General features: G+C 39.9%; 1 protein-coding gene across 4 annotated transcripts in view; it reads left to right on the top strand.

Moving 5' to 3' along the window:
• The window catches only part of CDKAL1 (CDKAL1 threonylcarbamoyladenosine tRNA methylthiotransferase), a 232,390-nt gene that overhangs the window by 94,182 nt on the left and 116,928 nt on the right, over positions 1 to 21,280 (top strand). For all 4 annotated transcript variants that reach the window (XR_014550602.1, XR_014550603.1, XR_014550604.1 and 1 more), the window contains one exon: positions 16,525 to 16,628. Coding sequence is in view for 1 of the 4 variants with exons in the window: in XM_083623907.1 (XP_083480033.1) it covers positions 16,525 to 16,628 (104 nt within the window). In the remaining 3 variants the exon portion in view is untranslated. The remainder of the gene's footprint in view (positions 1 to 16,524; positions 16,629 to 21,280) is intronic.

A 21,280-nucleotide genomic window follows, 5' to 3' on the forward strand; every position in this document is an offset into this window, starting at 1 on the left:
GCTCTGGAACGGATCCCATCCGCAACAGGAGGTACCACTGTAGTATGACTTCACTGGCCAATATATTCTGGCAGCCACAGTTTGCAGTAGTTATTATTAATTAAATGTCTATATCGCCCTTCATTGGAAGATCACAGGGCAGTTTATAATATAAAAACACAAAAATGCATAGCGTAATAAGAAACCAAAACAATAACCCCCACAGAAGCTGGAGCTTCTGGGTTTTCTGGTTTCTCCCCAGTAACAGTTGGAGAGGGTGAAAAAGATCGAGGGAATTGGTGCAGAATGAAAGGTTTCAACACTACTTCCACCTGAAGCTGCTTGAATAGGGTTGTTAACTAGTTATAAAAATAAGGAAATGGGGGGGGGGAGAGAGACTAGAGATCCTGATCACAGCTCTCCCTCAGCATAACCATTTTGGCCATTAGTGGTTTTTAAATACACAACAGGGTAGAGGGTTCTTCCCTTGGGATGCTGGAGTACATGTTCACTGTGAAATGTGCAAGCAGATACTGATTGGGCAGCCGTGCAGATAAGTATTGGGAGCCGTTCAACTATCCTCATGCTCTGATCCCTCTGTCCCCTGCTCATGTGAGCATCTCTTCAGCCAGGAGAGAGGAAGGGTTTACCAGTGGCCTCCTCTGTTGTGTTTCCGTCTGTGGAAATTGCAATGCGTGCTTGCATCTGCATGCTGTCATCTTCCAGAATGGGGAGAATGTGTTCACGTGTGGTAGCAGCAGGGGCTGCACCTGGCCACCTCTAAGTGGTTACCGATCACAGGCAGCATACTTTTATTACAAGGGAGTGGTTAAGGGTCTTTTAATTTCCTTATTGCAGTAGTGTTCTTACATGAATAAACATAATTGCCTAATTCCAAGATCTGCTGCAATGGTCCGTGAATATTTTAGGTTGAGCTCCCAACTGAATGCAGCTTCATAACCTGTGTCTCACTGTACTCTCATTGCAAGTTACCCCAGCTTATTTCTCCTTGGTTAAGTTGCTGCTTTGCCAGATGTAGCAGAGTGTAAGGCAGAGAGAAGGCATGGCAAGTTGTCATTGATAATGCTTTGTCTCCACAGTTTTCTTGCGGGTATTTCAGTCTGTGAAGCTGTTGCACAACCTTCTATATCTCATGTTTCACTGTAATGGCCAACAGGAGGGACTTTCCAAATACAGAACTTAGCTAAATTACTTGTCATTCCAGCTATGAATATTTATGGGATCAAGGTAACTTAATGGCTTCTTGTCTAGTCCTGCAACCCATTTTTCAGCACAGTGGTATGTGCTGGGTGCGCACTCCCCAGCACATGCATCCTCATGCGCACACACCCTTTGGAGGATAGCCAAAGCACTAATCAGTGGCCTATTTTTCATTGCAACCCATGTTAGCTAAAACTCTCAGTGAGCATTTTTAATTCACTGTAGTCTCAAAAATTGCATATAAATGCAATATTTTAAGCATCTGCTCAGTATCTCAAAGGAAAGTTATTGTCAATAGCTTTGCAACTGGATCTGTTTCGCATTTCTTTAGAAGTAAATCTTGCTGCATTTATTGGAGACACTGTTGTGTCAGTGTACACAGGGCTGCAGACTTAAGAATTTACATATCTATTTTGTGTTAAGTCTTTCTGAGAATATAATTTTGACCTATGTTTCCTAAATCTTGTTTGTATGTCAGAGGAATTTCATACTCAGAATGGCACTCATAGATGAAATTTGCCTGCTGACGTAAAATGCTTCATTATAATTGGCCTTTATTTTCCCAGTAGAAGACCCTCTTTGTTAGCAAGAAATAGAAAAGTACTGAAGCAAGTGCTGACAGCTCACTTTAAGCAAAGGCTAATTACTCTTTTGGTTCTCGTCAAAATAATTTCTGTTGATTACCTTCTTTAGCACTCTGCATTCAGACTCTGCACCTGACAGAATTTCTTATGAATATATTGATAAAAGTAATTTTGAATGTTGTGTTGTTTAACAAACCCTTGATACCATAGAAATGGTATTGTAATCATGTGAGCAGAAATACTTTTATCATTATAATATTAAAAGGGGGGCTAATCTGTGTAACCAGGTTTTATTATACAGGAGTAAAAATTCTAATATTAATACAGAGTTTTGGTAAGAGATCATTTCCTGTTTTGTGGGGGTCTCTTATTTTTCTGTAGAAATCTCTACTCCCTTCAGAAAATGCCAAGTATGAGAGCCAAAGTTTATTATGCTCCAATAAGATAATTGGCAGCAAGATTGAATCTAGATTTCAAATTGCTTGGTAATAGCAGCATGTTTTAAGAAGCTAATTCTTGTAGGGATGGATAGCTAGTCAAAATTATTTGGTTCTTGAGCAGCTAGGCAGCTGAAAACCTGTATTTTTTATTGTGAATATGTATCGTTTTCTCTCTCCCCACCCACTCATTTCTAAAGTAGTTTTTGCATTAATTGGAACAAAAAGGCACCTGAAAATCATGCTTTAGGTGTAGGACAGATATCGGTGAAATGTCAAAACTATGCATTTTAGGATATGGTATATTTCTGTTTTGTGATTTCCTGCTTTTGAATTATTTAAGGGTAACTAAACGATCTTAAATGCAGAAGCCATCGTTCCTGTCTAACTATAACTTGTTGAAGTATCTCTTGCCAGGCCTGAAGCATGCAAGAGCACCAGCTGGAGTATATCAAATATTCATGGTATCAGATAGTTAACAATAACAGAATGGAAAGACAGTTTCACAGATCACAGTCTGTCCCATTATTTTTCTAATCTAAGTGGCTGACATCATATATTTTAAAGAAATGTAGTAATCTCTTTTTGGCTGTGACTTACAAAATATGTGCCCAAATCTTTATGCCATGTTGGTCGCAGATTGGCTTCAAACTGCTTCAGATTGCATTTTTATTGAGCCAAGCCAAGAGTAGTTTATTCAAAGGTGTTGTGTAATGTCACTTTTTCTCTTGGAACAAAGGCCCAGTGCATTTCCCTCTATAAAGCCCAAGAGTTATTTTCCTTCCTTTCCACTTTTTAAAGGGGAGTAGCATTGCTTTTTGTCCACTTGCTAGCTCTTTCTCTCTCTGCTCTTAGTAAGTAGGAAGAAAGAATGAGAAGAAATTTCTTTTTAGTTATACTTTTAAGCAGAGGTTAAAAACATAGATTAAGCAACCCCCAGTATTGCACATTTACCAGTCCTTAGAAGTATCTGTGTGGCTGTTGTCCATGTCTTCATTTGTAACAGGAAAGATTGACTTAGCAGACATTCTAGGAATGTCAACTTCTCTTATTTTCACTCTTAGAATCATGCAGAATAGGAATCTAAATAGTAGGTTTCTAGTCTTACATTTGAAAACATCAAGGCTTCTGTGTGCTTGAAAACAGATGGTCCCATTTTCTAGAGTATCAAGAATTGACATTTCCTGTCCTTTGGCTCAGCTGATGTTCATCCATTGCTGTCCTGTCATTAATTGGGCTGCATTTTGTTGTTGTTGTTGGGTCATCTGATGGCATATCATTATACTGAGCTTAAGCAGTCTGATTTGAGTTAGTGCTATTCCCCCATAGTCCTCTGCAGATAAGTCATAGAATTGTACAATCACAGAATTGTAGAGTTGGAAGGGGCCCCGAGGGTCATCTAGTCCAATCCTCTGCAATGCAGAAATTTCAACTGGATCATATATGACAGATGGCCATCCAACCTCTGTTTAAAAACCTCCAAGGAAGGAGAGGCCATCACCTCTTGTGAGAGTCTCTTCTACTGGGTGTGTGGAGGATGTATCTCCCAGTCCCTGCCACTCATCACACTCAGTCTCTGCACATTGGAAATTCTGTTTGCGCACGATCCTAAGCTTGTACACTCCAAATAAGTGTCTTTTATTACTTCAAGGATGGGGATAATGTATATGGAGCCTATGTATGTTGTGGTGAATGCATGTAGGCCCTTGGAACTCAAGTGTCCCAAAATAAGTTGAAGTCTTCTCTTTTTCTTTCCTTCTCCTTTTTGTTTTTGTGTAAAGGCAATTTGTAGATGGAGTGGGGGGGAGGGAATTAAAGAGCAGTTTATGCAAAGGTCAAGCAGGAATGTGCCACTCACCACATCTATTAATTTAGTTTTAAATTCTTAGCAAATGTTTGGCAGTCCCATGATCTCTTTATATAGCAGCCCGGAACGAGACTTGGTGTCTCTCTTGTTTTTAAGAGATAAACGTCTAGTATGCTTGTGTTTGGGGGTTTGTGTGTGAGTCATGTGTGTTTATATACTCATTTTAAAGCCTTAGTTACCTTGGAGCAAGGTAACTTGTTGCTCAACAACTTGAGTTCCTATTAGGCTGAAAGTACAGCTGGGAGTATGTTTACAAAAGACGTTGCTTAGTCATCTGCTTTTCCCAGCTCCTGCCAATCTGTTTTTCTTTTTACTTTGATAAACTATCCTCATTTGTTGGCGTACTTTCTGCAAACTAGATTGTGCTTGATTCACTGTACTATTTCCCATGGTTTGAGGGTAAATAACCATTCCTCTCCCTGATATTTTTATTGATTTAGCTTAAGTCCTAAACCATGGCAAAAGAGAGAAAAGAACCAGCATTAGGAAAATAGAAAAACAGATGCAGGTTTACACTAGATATAAATAAGTTTCAATCAGAGGTGTGAATTCCATATTCACTATAGGTTTAATAAACCAGGACTCATTGAATTGGATGAACCTGTTTAAAATCACATGATTATATTGTACAATTCTTTGTCGATTGTGCCCGAGCACTATTTGTATTTTCAACTAGATGTTTGACAACAAGATGACACGTGAACTTCTTATGGCCCTATGTGACTATAGAAATAGCTATTGACAAAACAAGTTATCAAAATAAATATGGAGAACATTGCGGTGTGGGTTAACTATTTTCTAAAGTGAAGGAATGGAGGTTAGTGTGTTTGAATAGTAAAGAGAAAATATTAATATTCACCTTTTCTACTTGGTGTCCTAATCAGTCATGTCATATAAAGAAAAGTGCAGAGGTCACAAGAAAGGTTCAGTGTTTTTAGATAATTGATTTCAGTAGGCCTAAAAATTAAGGTTGGTTAAACTTGTATCGGGCTGCAGTCCAGAATGGTCCTTTACTCTTCCTTGAAGAATTCACAGTGTGATATGAGACTGGGAACTGAGGCTTGGGAGTATCGTACTCTCAGAAAGGCAGCTGCAGTAATGGTACCTTGACTGGTTCCACCACCTGCAGAAGAAGGCAGGCTGGTGCTGTGGCTCTTGCATGGAAAGGCTGTTTGGTGTCAAATGGCCTACGTTTTGGAGATAAATTTTTGTGAGAATGCATAGCTGGCAGAGTAAATGTACAAATCTAAAATGCTTTGAACTATTTTACTTTTTAAATTGTTAGACCGTGCTGCTGAATATAATTATTGGTTATATCCTATTATTTTAGAATCATACCATGAACAGCTTATGATACACATAAAGTACAATGCAAAACAAAACAATCATTTAAAATAAGCTGCTAAGAACATACATATTATTTGTATATAATTAAGGCTAAATCTCAGAATTGAGGCAGTAGCAGAATTAAACACTTAGAGAGGGCCTTCTGACACGGTACCATTAGAATAGTGTGCCAGTGCCATGCTGCTACCATTGAAAAGGCCCTCATCATGGCACCAAGAGCAAGGCCTACAAGACTGATCTCAAAGTCCAGGCATGTCTCTATGGGAGCAAGGTGTCCTTAAGATGACCTTGTCCCAGCTCATTTAGGACTTTAAAAACATCACTTAAATTGAGTCCAGAAACAAACAGATTTTCAATAAAGTTGTGAGATTTGAGATGTACATTCTGATCTCTGAGCACTAGACCAAAGTATATTAGCTTTCGGTAGAGATCTCAATACAAACTTTCTTCACAGCTTGCAATACTGAACCAAATAGCTGTGTTACTGTCTGAGCTACTTTACACAGCAATCACCTTTGCAGCAGCTACCCTCATGTACACCCTGTAGCAAACACACAAAAGTGTGATTGACAGGCACAATTCTATAAATATCCATTGTATACATGTCAGGGACTTGCGGCAAATTAGAGCTCCTGAGCGCATTGACACACAGTTTATGCATCTGCCATGGTGTGCGTAAAGTGTGAAACAGCCTTCATAATAATATACAATACAATTCCTGTTGGTTATGAATATATAGCTACTTCACTTTCCACTGGCAGTTGTAGAACAGTTAAGACAGTGGAAATACAGATATATATATGTGGAAATGGAAAACTTGCAAGCAAAGATTACATCAACAGTATATGTGGAATGTGGCTTGCTTCAGTCATTACTATTATTTATGCATGTGTTGTATTTATATATGGCATTTTTTGGCAATGCTCCCAAGGCAGTTTACTAAAACAAATAAATGATATAAAACGTAAAGTTGGCCCAAGGAAGGGACGGTCTGCTTTGCTTGCTCTGTTCTTCCTTCTCTCAGGACAGATAGTGTCTGTTAGCTGCGGGGGGGAAGGCTTGTTGACTTTACTTGCCTCCAGCTGCCAGGTTTGTATGCCTTTAACAGCTGTGTGATTAAAAGTGTATGCCCTCAATGGTGGGAATGATGTCACTTGCTGCATTTCTGCTTGTCGCCCTAGAACCTGTGCCCCTCTAACTGTTACTAGATCCCAACTCCTGGAAACCTCAGTCAGCATGGTCAATGGTCAGCCGTGATGGGAGCTTTAGTTCAGCTTCAGAAAGGCCACAGGTATTGTCAGGGAACTGGAGCGAGAGAAGGAGGAGAGAATGGGAACTTACCGAGAGAAGGGTCCTTTAATTAGCAGTTGTTCTTCCTCGGACGAGGAGGGTGACGAAGAGCTGTCAGGAGGTAATGAATCTGAGAGGGGGGAGGTACTTCCGGGGACAAGCCACCCTCGTCAGAGAGGAACGAGGGGGGCTGGGCTTAGAAGGTGGTTATGCTGGGGAAAATCGAAAGGAAAGGCAGTCGGGACAACCGACCCGCCATGAAAGTGTCGAACTTCTGAACTTGCTTTGTACATAGCTTCAAAGGCGTAATAAATCCTGTAAAATGGCTGGCTGCCCGGACTCTTATCTTCACTAGTACTCAAAACTCATTGCTGACAGGTATATAGAATCATAGAATTGTAGAGTTGGACGGAACCACAAGGGTCTTCTATTTCAACCGCCCGCAATGCAGGGATCTTTTGCCCAACTTGGAGCTTGAACCCACAACCCTGAGATCTCTACCTCTCTACGACTCCCATGCTCTACCAACTGAGCTATCTCTCTGAGCATTCCTGTGTAAAAGGCACAATATCCATCTCAAGAGGAAAAGTTGGTGTTTGGGTACAAGCTCACAGAAGTTTCAGCTACTGAAGAATTTGAGCAATATCACATACACTTTTACCCCATCTACCTTTATCACGTCTGTTTTTTTCCTTGTTAATTTTCACAAATTTATTCTTGAAACTTGGGAACATTTTGTGATGGTTGACTAGAAGGTTGTGCCTGCTTGTACTTCATTGAACTGGTTTTTATGCTCCAATGTGTACTTTTCTTAATTTATTGTCTAATGCCTTATAAAAAGCCTTGTCATATCTATATTGCCAGGAAGCCACTGCTTCAGAAAGAGAGGAAATGGATTTATCTTGCACAGTTGCAATTGCTTAAGACTGACTCATGAGCTGAACACCAGATTAGAAGAGTATCTATTCTTTTTCAAAGAGTGTATGTAAGCCATTATTTTTATAATACCTGGTTGCAGGTGACCTGGAATAGTTCCAGGCTTGAGTTATTTAAAAGAGGAAGGCAAGATTGGGCCAAGGTACATCAAGACAATCAGACTGGTTTTTGGTAACTGAGATATGAAAATGTGGCAGGACAGGTGCAAATACAACATTTAAAATGTAAGAAAGATGAAAGGTTGATCATTTAGGCCAGGGGTACCCAAACTTTAGGCCAGGGGTACCCAAACTTTTTTCAAAGAGGGCCGGATTTGATGAAATGAACCGGACTTTGGACATTCCCGATTTAGGCTGATCTGATAAGTAAGTGAAGGTTTCATTTCCCTTTCCCAAAATACTTTCTTTAATTATTGGTAATAACTTTATCACACTCTTCCTCTATCCAGCAATGTTCAGGGCCAAAGTTGTCATTTACAGGACTTTTAAAAAATTAAGGAAAGGACACAAATATCAACTACATACAAGAATACAGAAAGATTGAATTAAATTGAATATACACACAAATTTGTCTTATGTTCACAATCCCTAAAAAGAATAATTATTGTTACTGGCAGTGGGAGTAGTAACATTCCTTCCCCCCATATTTTAATTATTTTATTGCATATAACAATGCAAGTGTTTGAGAGATAAAGAAACACACCTGTTCAACATCAGATGATCCACAACTTAAGGGGCGAGAAAAGAATGATGCAGGGTAGAAATAGATAGATACAATACTAGGAATAATAAGATCATGATTCCATGAAAGCACAATGGAGCGGTCAGTAATAAGTCTTGGAATACCATCAAATCCAAATAAAATCACAGTTTGCAAGAACCTGTGAGCCATAAATTTGTCCTTTGACATAAGTCACGAAGGACCACTTATGTAGTTGCATAGTCCATAGGTTTGGCTTTACCCCTAGAAACTTGTAAAGGCAGGGGGGAAGGTAGCTTACCTATAACTGTGGTTCTTCAAGTGGTCATCCATGCAGTCACACAAACTGACCTTCCCCAATACTGTCAACCAATTATTTATTTATACATACATACCCCACCCATCTAGGCGGCTCCCAACACAATATTAAAAACACGATAAAAGATCAAACATTAAAGACTTCCCTAAACAGGGCTGCCTTCAGATGTCTTCTAAAAGTCAGATAGTTGTTTATTTCCTTGACATCTGATGGGAGGACGTTCCACAAGGTGGGCGCCACTACCCAGAAGACCCTTTTAAAATCATCTATCACCTATAGAAGTTCTGGTCATTCCTCTGCACATTTTCCACAGAGCAAATGATTTTTCCCAATCTGTGGAATTTTTGCAATATGGCCCTACCTCACAGAGTGCTTATAATTATAAATTAGAAAAAGAAATATAGTTAGCTACTTCTGAACTTTCAAGAGAGCAATGGACTTCAGATATTAAACCTTTTTATTTTCCTCTCAAAAGGAGAACATTTATTTAATAGAAGCAAAATTCTTCCCATAAAAGCCTGTTTATTGAATCCACATCAGTAGCATTCTCCTGCTAAGCTGGCTTCAAATTTTTATGGCAGTTACTGGTTGCTAGTAATTTAGATCATCTTTTGAGAAAACAAGGTGCTGGCAACATTAGTAGCATTGGAACATGCTTTGAGTGCCAGCTCCTGGTACAATTTCATACTATTTGAGAACCTAGTGCAAATTGTAGCAGAAATGTGAAGAGAAAAATCTTGCCTAAGTGTCACTGTAGGAAGCTTATTTTCAAAGACATGGTGTTGCATTTTTTGATGGCTTATGGTGTTTTTGCTATTATTCTACACAATTCAGAAGCTGTGTTCCCACAGAGACTACTGACATACTTTCTTTTCTTTTTTGAAGCAAGTCTGATAGCTATCTCTGTCTGTCTAAATTAAGCTTGCTAACATGCCCCACTCACATAGAACTCTTAACCCCTTTCTTCCGGATGTTTTGACCAGTACTAAAACAATACCTTTTATCCAAAGAACCTGTTATATGTTTCAGAATTAACTGAAGCCTAATGTTTCCTGTGTGATTTAACCACTCTGAAAGACTATGTCCCAAAAGCCATTGAGGAAGTGAAAACAATAGCTCTTATCACAGGCAGCGGCCCACTTTTCAGCTGAGTTTTCTATATGGCTGGTTTAGGGGTTGTTAATCTTAAAGGACTTCTTGGTTTGCTAAGTGCATTACTCACTCCACAGGAGTGTGGTGGGGATAGCCATTCTTGTTTTATAAATAACTACTAAAACTATTCCTCCAAGTTATAATCCAGTTATGCTGTGGTGATGCAGATTGACTTTCTACAAAAATAGGTAAAGTAAGGACTGTAAGGGAATCCTGTGGTTTCCATCATTCCAGTAGATTGGAGGAAAAGGGGGCAGCAATGGAATTGAGGTGGGGAGAGTAATGTAAACAGTATATTCCAGCTTTAGGTATAGCCAAACCAGCATATGATTTCTAGAAGTGCATTACTTCCTTACTTAATTTGTTACTTAACCTGCAAAAGCCATAATGTCTTGAACTTCCAAGTCAACTTTCTATAAAATAGTAGGGCACAAACAAAAGGGGAGGGGCATGATTCTCAATCTACTCCACTGTTCTCCGCTGGTCCATAATGTGACGTAAGCTACACCAGTGAAGTAACCAGCTACCAAGAGAACAGCTTACAACTTGCAGAAATTTCCTATCCAACAGGTTTGTTTACCATAGTGCATCTATGCATTGCCAGAACTGCAGCATTTTCTTGTTTTTGAAATCATTTTTTAACATCAAAATTCTGTCAGTTTTGGAATTAAAAATTTCAGTAATTAATGTTATGAATTCTTCTGTGGGTGATTTTTGTTTTTAAAAATTGTTCCATCTTGTACATGCTGCCTGGTGCTTGTTCAAGTACTATCAGAAAAGTATTAGGCATTATTTTAAGGAGGGGGAAACAAGACAGTAAAGGTACCTGGGAGAGTAAGAGAACTGTCCTTTCCCAGATTGCTACTGATGGAAAACCTTTTATAACTAAAGAACCTTCTGCTCTGTGTAAATATTGAGAGTGGGTGCAGATACTTTATGGCAGGGGTGTCAAATTCAAATTCATCGGGGGCCGCATCAGCAGTTTGGTCACCCTCAAAGGGCCGGTTCGAGTTTGAGTGTCTTCAAAGCCCATGACACCTTTAACAGCTGGATTAAGTAATGCAGAGCTTCTGGCTCATGGAACACTACACCTTGATTTCATTTGAATACATATATGAATATAAAAATTGTTTCCTGTTTGGCTTGGTGTTTAAGTTACACAAGATGTGCAGGTTTTAATTTTTCTCATTCCCCAAATTTTAATCGAGCATTTGTTTGGATTTTTTCCCCTTTGCTACCTACCCTAAACCTTTGAGGAGGGCGGGAACTGATGGCCGGACCCTGTAATAACATTGAGGAACAAATTGCATGAAATAAACCAATTCCTTATCAGCGTTTTTCCCATATATAAACCAATATAAACCAATTCCTTATCAGCTTTTTTTCCTTATATAAATTTTTGCAACACGCACCCTGCGGAAGCTGCACCTGACGTTATTTACGTATCGAATTTGCTTTTGAATCGCGAATCCCCAGAGGCAAAGGATGCTGTTCATTGGGCAGCGCGGAAACGCGCCTAAAGAAATAAATAAAGGAAAGCAAAGCAAAAGCACGCTGCCCCAAGTATTCACAGGGCGCGCTCCTGAAACGCAAGCGCGCTCTCAGTCTCCCTCTCTCCAACGCGCGCGAAGCCGGCTCTGCCCTTTTCCGCGTTCCACCTCACGCAGGCGCGCTGCGCTCCCGCCGGGACTTATTTCACCCCGGCGAGCCCGAAAAGAAGTTGAGAGCAGCGGCGGCAGCCTCCCATATCCAACCCCGCCCTCGCCATGTCAAATAAGTCTCGGCTAGGTAGCTGGAGGAGGGGGAGGTCTGCGCCTGTGCAGAAGGGACCCAAGGCGCCCTGCACGCGCGCCGCAGCCCAAGCTTCCCTCACAGATATATATAGACCAGGCTACACGGGCCACATGACGAGGTCTCGCGGGCCGGATTCGGCCCGCGGGCCTTGTGTCTGACACCCGTGCTTTATGGTGTGTTCAGTGGGTATTGCCATAGCAGTAAAATAATTAAAAGTGCTTTTTAACCTAGGCTGGGTTTTCTCTGTGTCTCCCTGCCCACCCCGCATGTAGATTGTGCAGACTCCCTTAGTGCACTTTCAAAAGCATGATGATTGAATTTGAAAATGATAATGGATTTAAACCTTGATAATTTATACACAGCAATTCTAAGCACTTATGCCAACATATCTGCCTGTTGACATTACCTAGCATGTTTTATTGCATAAGGCTGTCGTGCCTTGTCCTAAGCTCTTGAGTCCTGGCACAGCCTTAATTAGACCTGGGCTATTGCAGTAAATCTCCCAAGTCACAAAAAATTAATTTGGAGAGTCTAAATAGCCTCAGATTTGTTCTTATTTAAAAGAATGCTATATTTTCAAGGGTTGCTCCGCTCTGGAACCAGCTGCTGATGTCTTAGAATAAGGTCAAGTGTCTTCATCATAAATGTCACTTAGAGCTTTTAAGGAATGTTTGGTGCTTTTATGAATTGTAAAGCATCTTCTATATCACATTGTGTAGCTTGAGCCCTAAACAGAGTAAGTAATACTTCTAAGATACATAATTCTCTTTAAATACAAATATATCATTCTTTCTTTCTTTTTCAGCCAGCTCTGTCTCTCTAAGATATGTTGTCATCACAACATCTAAGCTATCATAAAAAAATATTCTTTACACATGGGACAGTGAACCAGAGGTACAAATTTGAAGTATGCTAATGAGTTGGGGCTTTAGTCCCTCTGGTCAATGTCCAGTCCTCTGTGCTATGCTACTTCACAGTTGTACTACTTGTCAATAATAATTTTGAGCCACAAAATAGAAATTGCATCAGCCATTTGTTTTAGGCAGCCAAAGCGGTCCCTTTTGCCATATTTTTGCTTCTGAGTAACAGTTGCAGTTCCCAGATTGCTGTCTTGAGAGGATTGCTGATAGTATCACATCTGTGTGGTCTTTAGTTTTTCCCCATTGGTCTGAGCTGAAGTTTGCTTTTGAAATGTCAATTAGTCCATCTGTTCTGCATAAAGACAGCCTTCATCACCACCTTTCTTTTTTATATGTTTGCAATAAATGCCTTCATTCTCTTCCCTATCAGCTTCTGAAGCAAGGACTCAAGCTCCTGAGAGACATTTGTATAGCCTGTCATCTTCCAAATCCTTGTATTTCTTTACTTACTTTAATTATGTTTTGCTTTTCTTTAATCCACTCGCTTGCTGTATTAAAACTTTACAAAATTATTAGATTTTTGCACTTCTTAAGTAGTGTTAGAAACTGGGATAGAAAGCTATTCACCACATGAATCCTGGAACCTAGGTTACGGGCGCAAAAACAGGATGGCTAGTCGCTATTTTCCAAGTGCAGCAGCATTTTCTATTTATTTTTCTGAAATGCATGAACTAATACACAATTCACATCAGTGAAACATTGTTTAATTGGACATCACATTTTTAATTGGACACCACAAGCATAAATGGGACTCAGCCCCTGCAGTTGTGGCTAAAACCATAGGTCATTTGAATATTTAATATTTATATATACTGGTGTATGTGTGTGAAATAGATATGTAAAGTATTGTGCTAGATTTGAACTTACCTGTTTGGGATAAGGAGGGGAGGCAAAGTGGAACATGGAAGGCAGCAATCAGCGAGCTAGCATTTTGGGGAGGTGAAACAAGGCAAAACAGCACGGAAGGCAGCAGCTAATGATCTTACTTTGGAGTTGGGCAGGGAGGCATTTATCCTCCTGCACCCTCTGTGCCAGCAGCAGCAATTTTAATCTTGAATCTCAGTTGCCATACGTGGTACCAAGACTTCAAATTGTCTGCAATCAGACAATTCCCAGTCACAAAATGCACCTGTCTCCTGGATGATTTCAAGCACTGTTCTTAAGCTGATTCCTGATGGCAACCTACAAAAACAAAAAACAAAAAAAACAACAATTTGAAATACATAGATTCAGTCTTATACAATAATATCAATATATCATCCCTTGATATTACAAAACTATGGTAAAAAAAAAGCTTCCTGGTACGAAAAACAAAAAATGGCAACCTCAATAAGCCACAATAAAACTATCAGCAGCTTGTTAACATTATATGTGAAATATATATTTTACTTACACGGTTCATGTGCATACACATGCACGAGTGACTAGTGTTTTTCTTATCCAAGTAGAACTGATATCCAGAGAACTACCATGAGATGTTTCCTTGGCATAATCATTAATCTACTCTTCATAGTGTTTGCCACCTCTGAACCTGCCATGATGGAGTGCATGCTCTGCATATGAAAAGTTCCAGCTTCAATCTATGGCATCTCCAGCTAGGGCTAGAAAAGACAAAAACTTTCTGAAACGCTGGAGAGCTGCTGCTAGTCAGCATTGAACTTGATAGGTCCATGATCTGACTATGCAGAAGGCAGCCCTTCCTTTTTCTTCTGGGGCTCCTCCTGATACTTACTGCCCTTCCTGTCTGAGGCAAAAGATAGCAAAGGCTAGAGATGTAGGAGAATGTGCCATTGAATGCTACAGCTTGAAAGATGAGAGCACAAAGCTTGCAATAAACTCTTGCCTTTTTACCCTAGGAAGCAGGCTGAGCTATGGTCACCTCAGTCCACCAGAGTCTTTGCATTAATCATTTTTGGGCTTAGTGAATGCTAAGAAGGAAAATATTGTAAAGATGAGTCCATGAGGAAGACAAGCCTAAGGATTGGTATTAGTGTTTAGTTTAGGTAAAGGTAAAGGGACCCCTGACCATTAGGTCCAGTTGTGGCCGACTCTTGGGTTGCGGCGCTCATTTCGCTTTATTGGCCGAGGGAGCTGGCGTACCACTTCCGGGTCATGTGGCCAGCATGACAAAGCCACTTCTGGGGAACCAGAGCAGCACACGGAAACACCTTTTACCTTCCCGCCAGAGCGGTACCTATTTATCTACTTGCACCTTGACGTGCTTTCGAACTGCTAGGTTGGCAGGAGCAGGGAGCGAGCAACGGGAGCTCACCCCGTCTCAGGGATTCGAACCACCGACCTTCTGATCGGCAAGTCCTAGGCTCAGTGGTTTAACCCACAGCGCCACCCGTGTCTTAGTTTAGTTAGTGTCTGTGTTTAATAAGCGCTATACATAAATTGAAACAATAAGCCCTGACCTCAGGCTTATGATCTAAAAAATATGAGCCATTATAGAAGGTGAGTGAAGGGAATGGAAATCATCAGTTGGATAATGTCGTAACAAAACGTTAAAAGATACTTGCATCCAGTGGGAGCCAAATGTATCTTCTTTCGCTGGTGTTTCTTGGGCCCCAGTCAGAGCAGAGTTCTTTCCAGCAAAGAGAGATGAACTTGCTCCCTCAAGCTGTTCATTCTCAAGCTGATGACTTTAGCTAAGCTAGGCTTCCCCATGCTGTGACAGTCTACCTAGGAGGGAGAGGGTGCAATCTTCCAGAGACCCTTGATGGATGGCTTTTCTCTTTGAGTCAGCAGTGATGCATTAGTTGCACTGCTATATCAGGAATACAGCATTACTCTGGGGTGCTGTATATCGCATGACTTGTTTAAGCCTGCGGCAGTAAGTGAAGTATTAGGCCCCAGGCCCTGACACAAATTCAGTTGTGTAATTGCATATTACTTCCAGTTGGATTAGAAATGAACCAATTTCTTATCTGTTGCGTACCATTGGTTTCTACAAGCAGAGATGGATAAAGTGGGCATCTAAATGCACTCTGAGGGCTGTAATTGGCTTATAAAATTTGAGCTCTTTGATTACCCTTCTCCAAAAAGCACTTTATCTTTTTTAATGTCTCTATGACTGTCTGTTTTCATTCTCTTCTCCAGATGAGAGCCATACTTTGGGGAAGTCTTTTTCCCTGTTCTGTCATAGTTGTTCTGATTTCCAACTGTGAGGCACATCACTTCAGATTCAGTTCAGTTTAAAAGTTGAAAGGAAAGTGGTGCTAGAAAATATGGTGCTGTGTAATCTTCGCTGTATTGTGAATCAACCATTATTTTACTTTCTGTTGTGGTTTTATGTATCTTTTTGTCTTAATTCATGCAACTTCATAATCTTGTTCACGCCTCGTATTTACCATTTCTAACTCCAGGTACCTTTACCGAATTATCTTTTTAGCAGGTTTACTATCCCTACAAACAGGAATGGACATTATTTTCCCTTCTTGATGTAGGTTTTCTGCTTCGTATAATATTTATGGAAGTTTATGGAACTGGAGTATAAGGAAAGAATTTAAGTGAAAAAACTGCAAGAGAAGTATATCCTTTCTATTCAGCTGTTGGCCTGAGTTAAAACAAGAAGCTTACCAGCACTGAGCATCTTAACTTTTAATAGCCTTCTATTAACCAGATTAAAATCCATTCACTGGGGTGGGGAAAATGAAATTTTAGAATGGCTTACTGGGGAGATGGGTTCATTTTCAGTACAATGAACAGCAAGATCTGTTGCGAATTATTTTTGTGCTCATCTAGCAGACTTTTCAGCTGTGCATTTTTAAAAGTTGTGGTACCTGCTCACCTAATTTTTCTCCAGATACTTCTTTTAGACTCTCTGTATTTCTTCAAGTACTTCTTTTAGACTTTACCACTGCCAGCAGAAGGCAGTTTGGCAGTGCTGCTGAAGCTTAGACAACTGCATTTAACAATATATTGTGGGGTTAGGGAGAACTGATTTATAAAGTAATGCTTTCTACTTCCTCCCTAGGTGTTTGAATGCATGTACCTACTGCAAAACTAAGCATGCCAGAGGAGATCTCGCAAGTTATCCTATTGAAGAACTGGTAAACAGAGCCAAACAATCCTTTCAAGGTAGGCTGTTTGTTTGTTTGTTTGTTTGTTTGTTTGTTTGTTTTCTTTTGTTTTCTAAAACTTCAATCTGGTTTGATCTATCAAATTTATATCAGTGTGTATATAGTAGTGTTTGCTACGAAATCCCATCATCCCCAACAGACATGGCCAGTGGTTAGAGATAATGAAACTTGTGATCTAGCAACATCAGGGTTGGGAAGTCTGTGCTAAACATACCAAAATCACACAAAAAAGACAGCCCATAGTACTGCAAGATGATCAGCATTAGGCAAATTTATGGGAATTGCTCCATATAAACCACAAGTGTAACGTGTCTGTAACAAGTGGCTTTTATTGAAGGAATCTGAAACTGTTTAGCCTTTTTTATACCAGTAAAGCATGTTGTCACATTGTTAATTATTATATTGTGAACTAACCTGTGATCCTTGGATGAAGGTATAGAAATTTAATAAATAAACAATTCAACAGAAGTTGCATAAGGAAGTTAAAATTCAAATCTCGTTATGCTGTTGACTGTAGGCTCTCTTAACACTTTGTTGTCTGGTTCTAAGCTGCCTAGTTATTGAGTGGCAACTCTTGTAGTTTTCTAGCTGAAATGAAAACTGGAATGGTAATGTGCATTCCTGTATCATTCTACTGTCAATCCTCCCCATGTGTCTGCTAGATAAACATATCCAGAATTTATCTGAATGCATTAGCTGTGGCAGCCGGTGCCCACTGGACCTGGTAGGACTATTAGGAGGTCTTGGGGGGCATTCTGGTTCTCTCCCCATCCTCTTGCCTTGGAAAAATACTGTGGACACTTAAAAAGTGCAGTCTTACAGATCTGTAGTCATATTTCCTGGTAGTAAGCTGCGTCGAACATAATGGGGCTCCTGAGTCAGCGTGTGTATGATTGTGTTGTAGATTCATTAGTAAAGCAAATGCATCATCAGGTGATGTTCTTAGATACTTGGGTTGTTTAATTTCCAGTAAGGCCGTAGGTAGCTCCATTGGTTAGAGCCTGGTTCTGATAACTTCAAGGTTGCAGGTTCAAGCCCCATAAGGGACAACTTCATATTCCTGCATTTCAGGGGGTTGGACTAGATGATCCTCAGGGTTCCTTCCAGCTCTATGATTCTATGTCTATGTCTGGTTTGTTTTAAGTAGCCAGAGGCCCAGGAGAAAAAGGTTCAGTTATTGATCTCAATCACATGCCCTTTTCTGTGTGGGCTTTGCTACTTGCTTCACCAGAAAAGAAAACTACAAAGTTTTGATTTTCATTCCCATAGAGCTTTTCCTACTAAGAACTTCCTGATGACAATGTAAGGTTTGGTATATCTAACCCTTTATCCTCTTGCTTTGAAATACTGCCGTCTTATTCTTTACCATTGTTTATAAAGTTTGTTTTGGGTTTCTTTTTTGACATACAGAAACGTTGGACACTTTTTGCTTTGACTTTTTTTCCTTTTTCTTAACTGGCGTAGCATTAAACAATTTATATATCATGGCATTGTTTCACTGTCTTTTGTTGAAGTCCCTTAAGGCTTTAAGTGACATGTTGTTCGGCATAATGGAAGGAAGGTCAACAAAGAGGGAGCCTGTTTGTACTTGGCAGTGCAAGTATTTGCTTTTGATTAAATCCAAAATATTTTTTTACTGTAGTGTTTGCTGAAGATCATTTAGTGCCTTATTTAATAAATGGAGTTCTGCTTTCATTATACACTCAAGACCTGAGTGACACACTTGATAGCCACTTGATAATTGGATGACCACTGCTCTGCCCAGCAAGTAATTTATTTATTAATTGATTCTATTATTGTAATATTCTCTGAAGTTATTTGTGCAGAAGGCTAAAAAATGTACTCACTAAATAACCCTACCTTATGTGAGGTCTTGGTTTTAGATAACTTGGGTAGCTTATTTTATTCTATTATCTCTTCCAACCCTTTCTCATACTTTTGGCCCCAAAAGTTCTGATATACCAGATTGAACAGGAATGCCTTCTCAAGATGGTTAACTTAAAATTTGCTTTGTTGCTCCCTTTTGTATATTAAAAATGTTCAGGACTTGGCTGCTGACTCTGCTAATGTAGAAACACTTAATGCCAAGATAAATATTTTGATACCAGTCTGTTGGTTTCTTAAAGCTCCACAGGACAGCATGAAGAATTAGGGTTTGTTCTTTTTCATTATCCCATGTAATGCTTCCTAATGGCTCTTCAGGAAAAACAAATGTATTTGCAGACTTCGGACTATTATTAATTTAGGTAGCCATGAATACTACTGTGCAACACAAAAACAAGCATATTAAGCTATGTTTTTAACAGAGGCTATACTATAAACCAATAAGGCTACCTTAGATTGTGACATTAAATAAATTCTATTAACTATAAGCCTAGGCCAGAATATGCTCCTGTGTGATTATTGATGGCCTGGAGAAGATCTCTACAAGACTCAGCAAATGATAACAGCCACAGGCAAGCTTGTTCATAATGGCAGTTTTGCGTGTAGTACTCTTTAGTGGCTTTGCGGTGTGAAAACACATGAGAAATATTAGCTTTCCTAGGGTTGCTCAAATGCTTGTTGTTGTTGTTTAGTCGTTTAGTTGTGTCAGACTCTTCGTGACCCCATGGACCAGAGCACGCCAGGCACTCCTGTCTTCCACTGCCTCCCGCAGTTTGGTCAGACTCATGTTTGTAGCTTCGAGAACACTGTCCAACCATCTTTTCCTCTGTCGTCCCCTTCTTCTTGTGCCCTCAATCTTTCCCAACATCAGGGTCTTTTCCAGGGAGTCTTCTCTTCTCATGAGGTGGCCAAAGTACTGGAGCCTCAGCTTCACAATCTGTCCTTCCAGTGAGCACTCAGGGCTGATTTCCCCCAGAATGGATACGTTTGATCTTCTTGCAGTCCATGGGACTCTCAAGAGTCTCCTCCAGCACCATAGTTCAAAAGCATCAATTCTTCGGCGATCAACCTTCTTTATGGTCCAGCTCTCACTTCCATACATCACTACTGGGAAAACCATAGCTTTAACAATATAGACCTTTGTTGGCAAGGTGATGTCTCTGCTTTTTAAGATGGTGTCTAGGTTTGCCATCGCCTTTCTCCCAAGGAGCAGGCGTCTTTTAATTTCGTGACTGCTGTCGCCATCTGCAGTGATCATGGAGCCCAAGAAAGTAAAATCTCTCACTGCCTCCATTTCTTCCCCTTCTATTTGCCAGGAGGTGATGGGACCAGTGGCCATGATCTTCGTTTTTTTGATGTTGAGCTTCAGACCATATTTTGCGCTCTCCTGTTTCACCCTTATTAAAAGGTTCTTTAATTCCTCCTCACTTTCTGCCATCAAGGTTAAATGCTAGTGTGTTTTAAAACACCAGATGCAAGAGTATGTTGGAAAGGTAGGGTGGAATTCACCTTTTGCCTGCATACTTTCAAATGGTACTTATTTTATAGCTGAAAACCCTCTAAATAAATAATTGAAATATGTTCTGGCAACCTTGGAGTGCCGTCTTAGAGCAAGTGACTGTTCTAAATAATATTTGTCCATAGGAAAATGTGCCTGGTTTGTGATTACAGCAAGGATTATCCCTGGTATTATTCATTTATAACCCTTCAGACTAAAGTGTTCTATGGGAAATTGAAAGCAGGTACAGGTGCATTGCATGAAGTGTTATTATTTAGGAAACTGTGATTTTAATCCCCATCCCATGATTCTTAAGGCGTTTATGTGATTTGCCTTTATTTTTATTTCAACAGTTGGATTATTAATTGGGTTATTAGCACTGCAAGAGCAGTAAGGCTAAAACTGACTCTAACTTGTATTGAACACCCTCCTCTCTGTTGGATATGGTTTGCAATTGGTTACAGTTATACCCAGACACTAGTAAAGCTATGTTAGCTTTACCTTTTAAATGCAGTAGCTCTGCCTCTGAGAAATTTCATCTGTTTGATAGGCTAAATGAGAACCATTGCCTTTCAGAAGTGACCACCATAATCCATCCTGCTGCCAAAGAATAGCTCTGATTCTAAAGTCTCTGCAAAATCTTGATGAAGTTGATGGTACTATTATGATTTAATGATGCTAGTGTGGCATAACTGGTAAAATGTTGCACAAGAACTGTGGAGATTTCTCATTATGTGAACCTTGTGTCATTCACCATTTTCTCAACCTGGGATGAGGATTCGTTTTGTATTGAAAATGTTGCTATTCCATTATTGTATGTGGCCTTTTGTTGAGATGGAACAAGGAAATGTGGCAGTATGAAGGGACAATGAAGGAAAGCTAGGGAGAGGCATGGATAACAAAAAGATAGAGGAGGAAGAGGAAACAAGGGATGAAGAAGATCAAATCTACTCTGGCACTCTTTATAGATTACAGCAGAAGCATGAGAGCTTTTGTTTCATCGGCTGTGATATTTATAGGTTTAACATTCTCTGGGTGGGGCTACAGGTGAGAAGGCCACATTCAGGTGAGGGCGACTGATATGAGAGGCCTTGCCCATATGGTGCCACGTCTTTAGATATTACGTCAGTACACGTGAAACTGAATTCCCTGCCACAAAAAGCAATCTGTAAAGGCCCATTATACTTAAGGTTCATTTTGGTTGGGCGTTGAGTTCTAAGAAATTGAGCCAAAAATCTTCATGGAAAGTTTGATTTTGATGAGAGATC

This window comes from Podarcis filfolensis, assembly GCF_964270895.1.
Source record: "Podarcis filfolensis genome assembly, chromosome: 7".
Taxonomy (NCBI): domain Eukaryota; kingdom Metazoa; phylum Chordata; class Lepidosauria; order Squamata; family Lacertidae; genus Podarcis; species Podarcis filfolensis.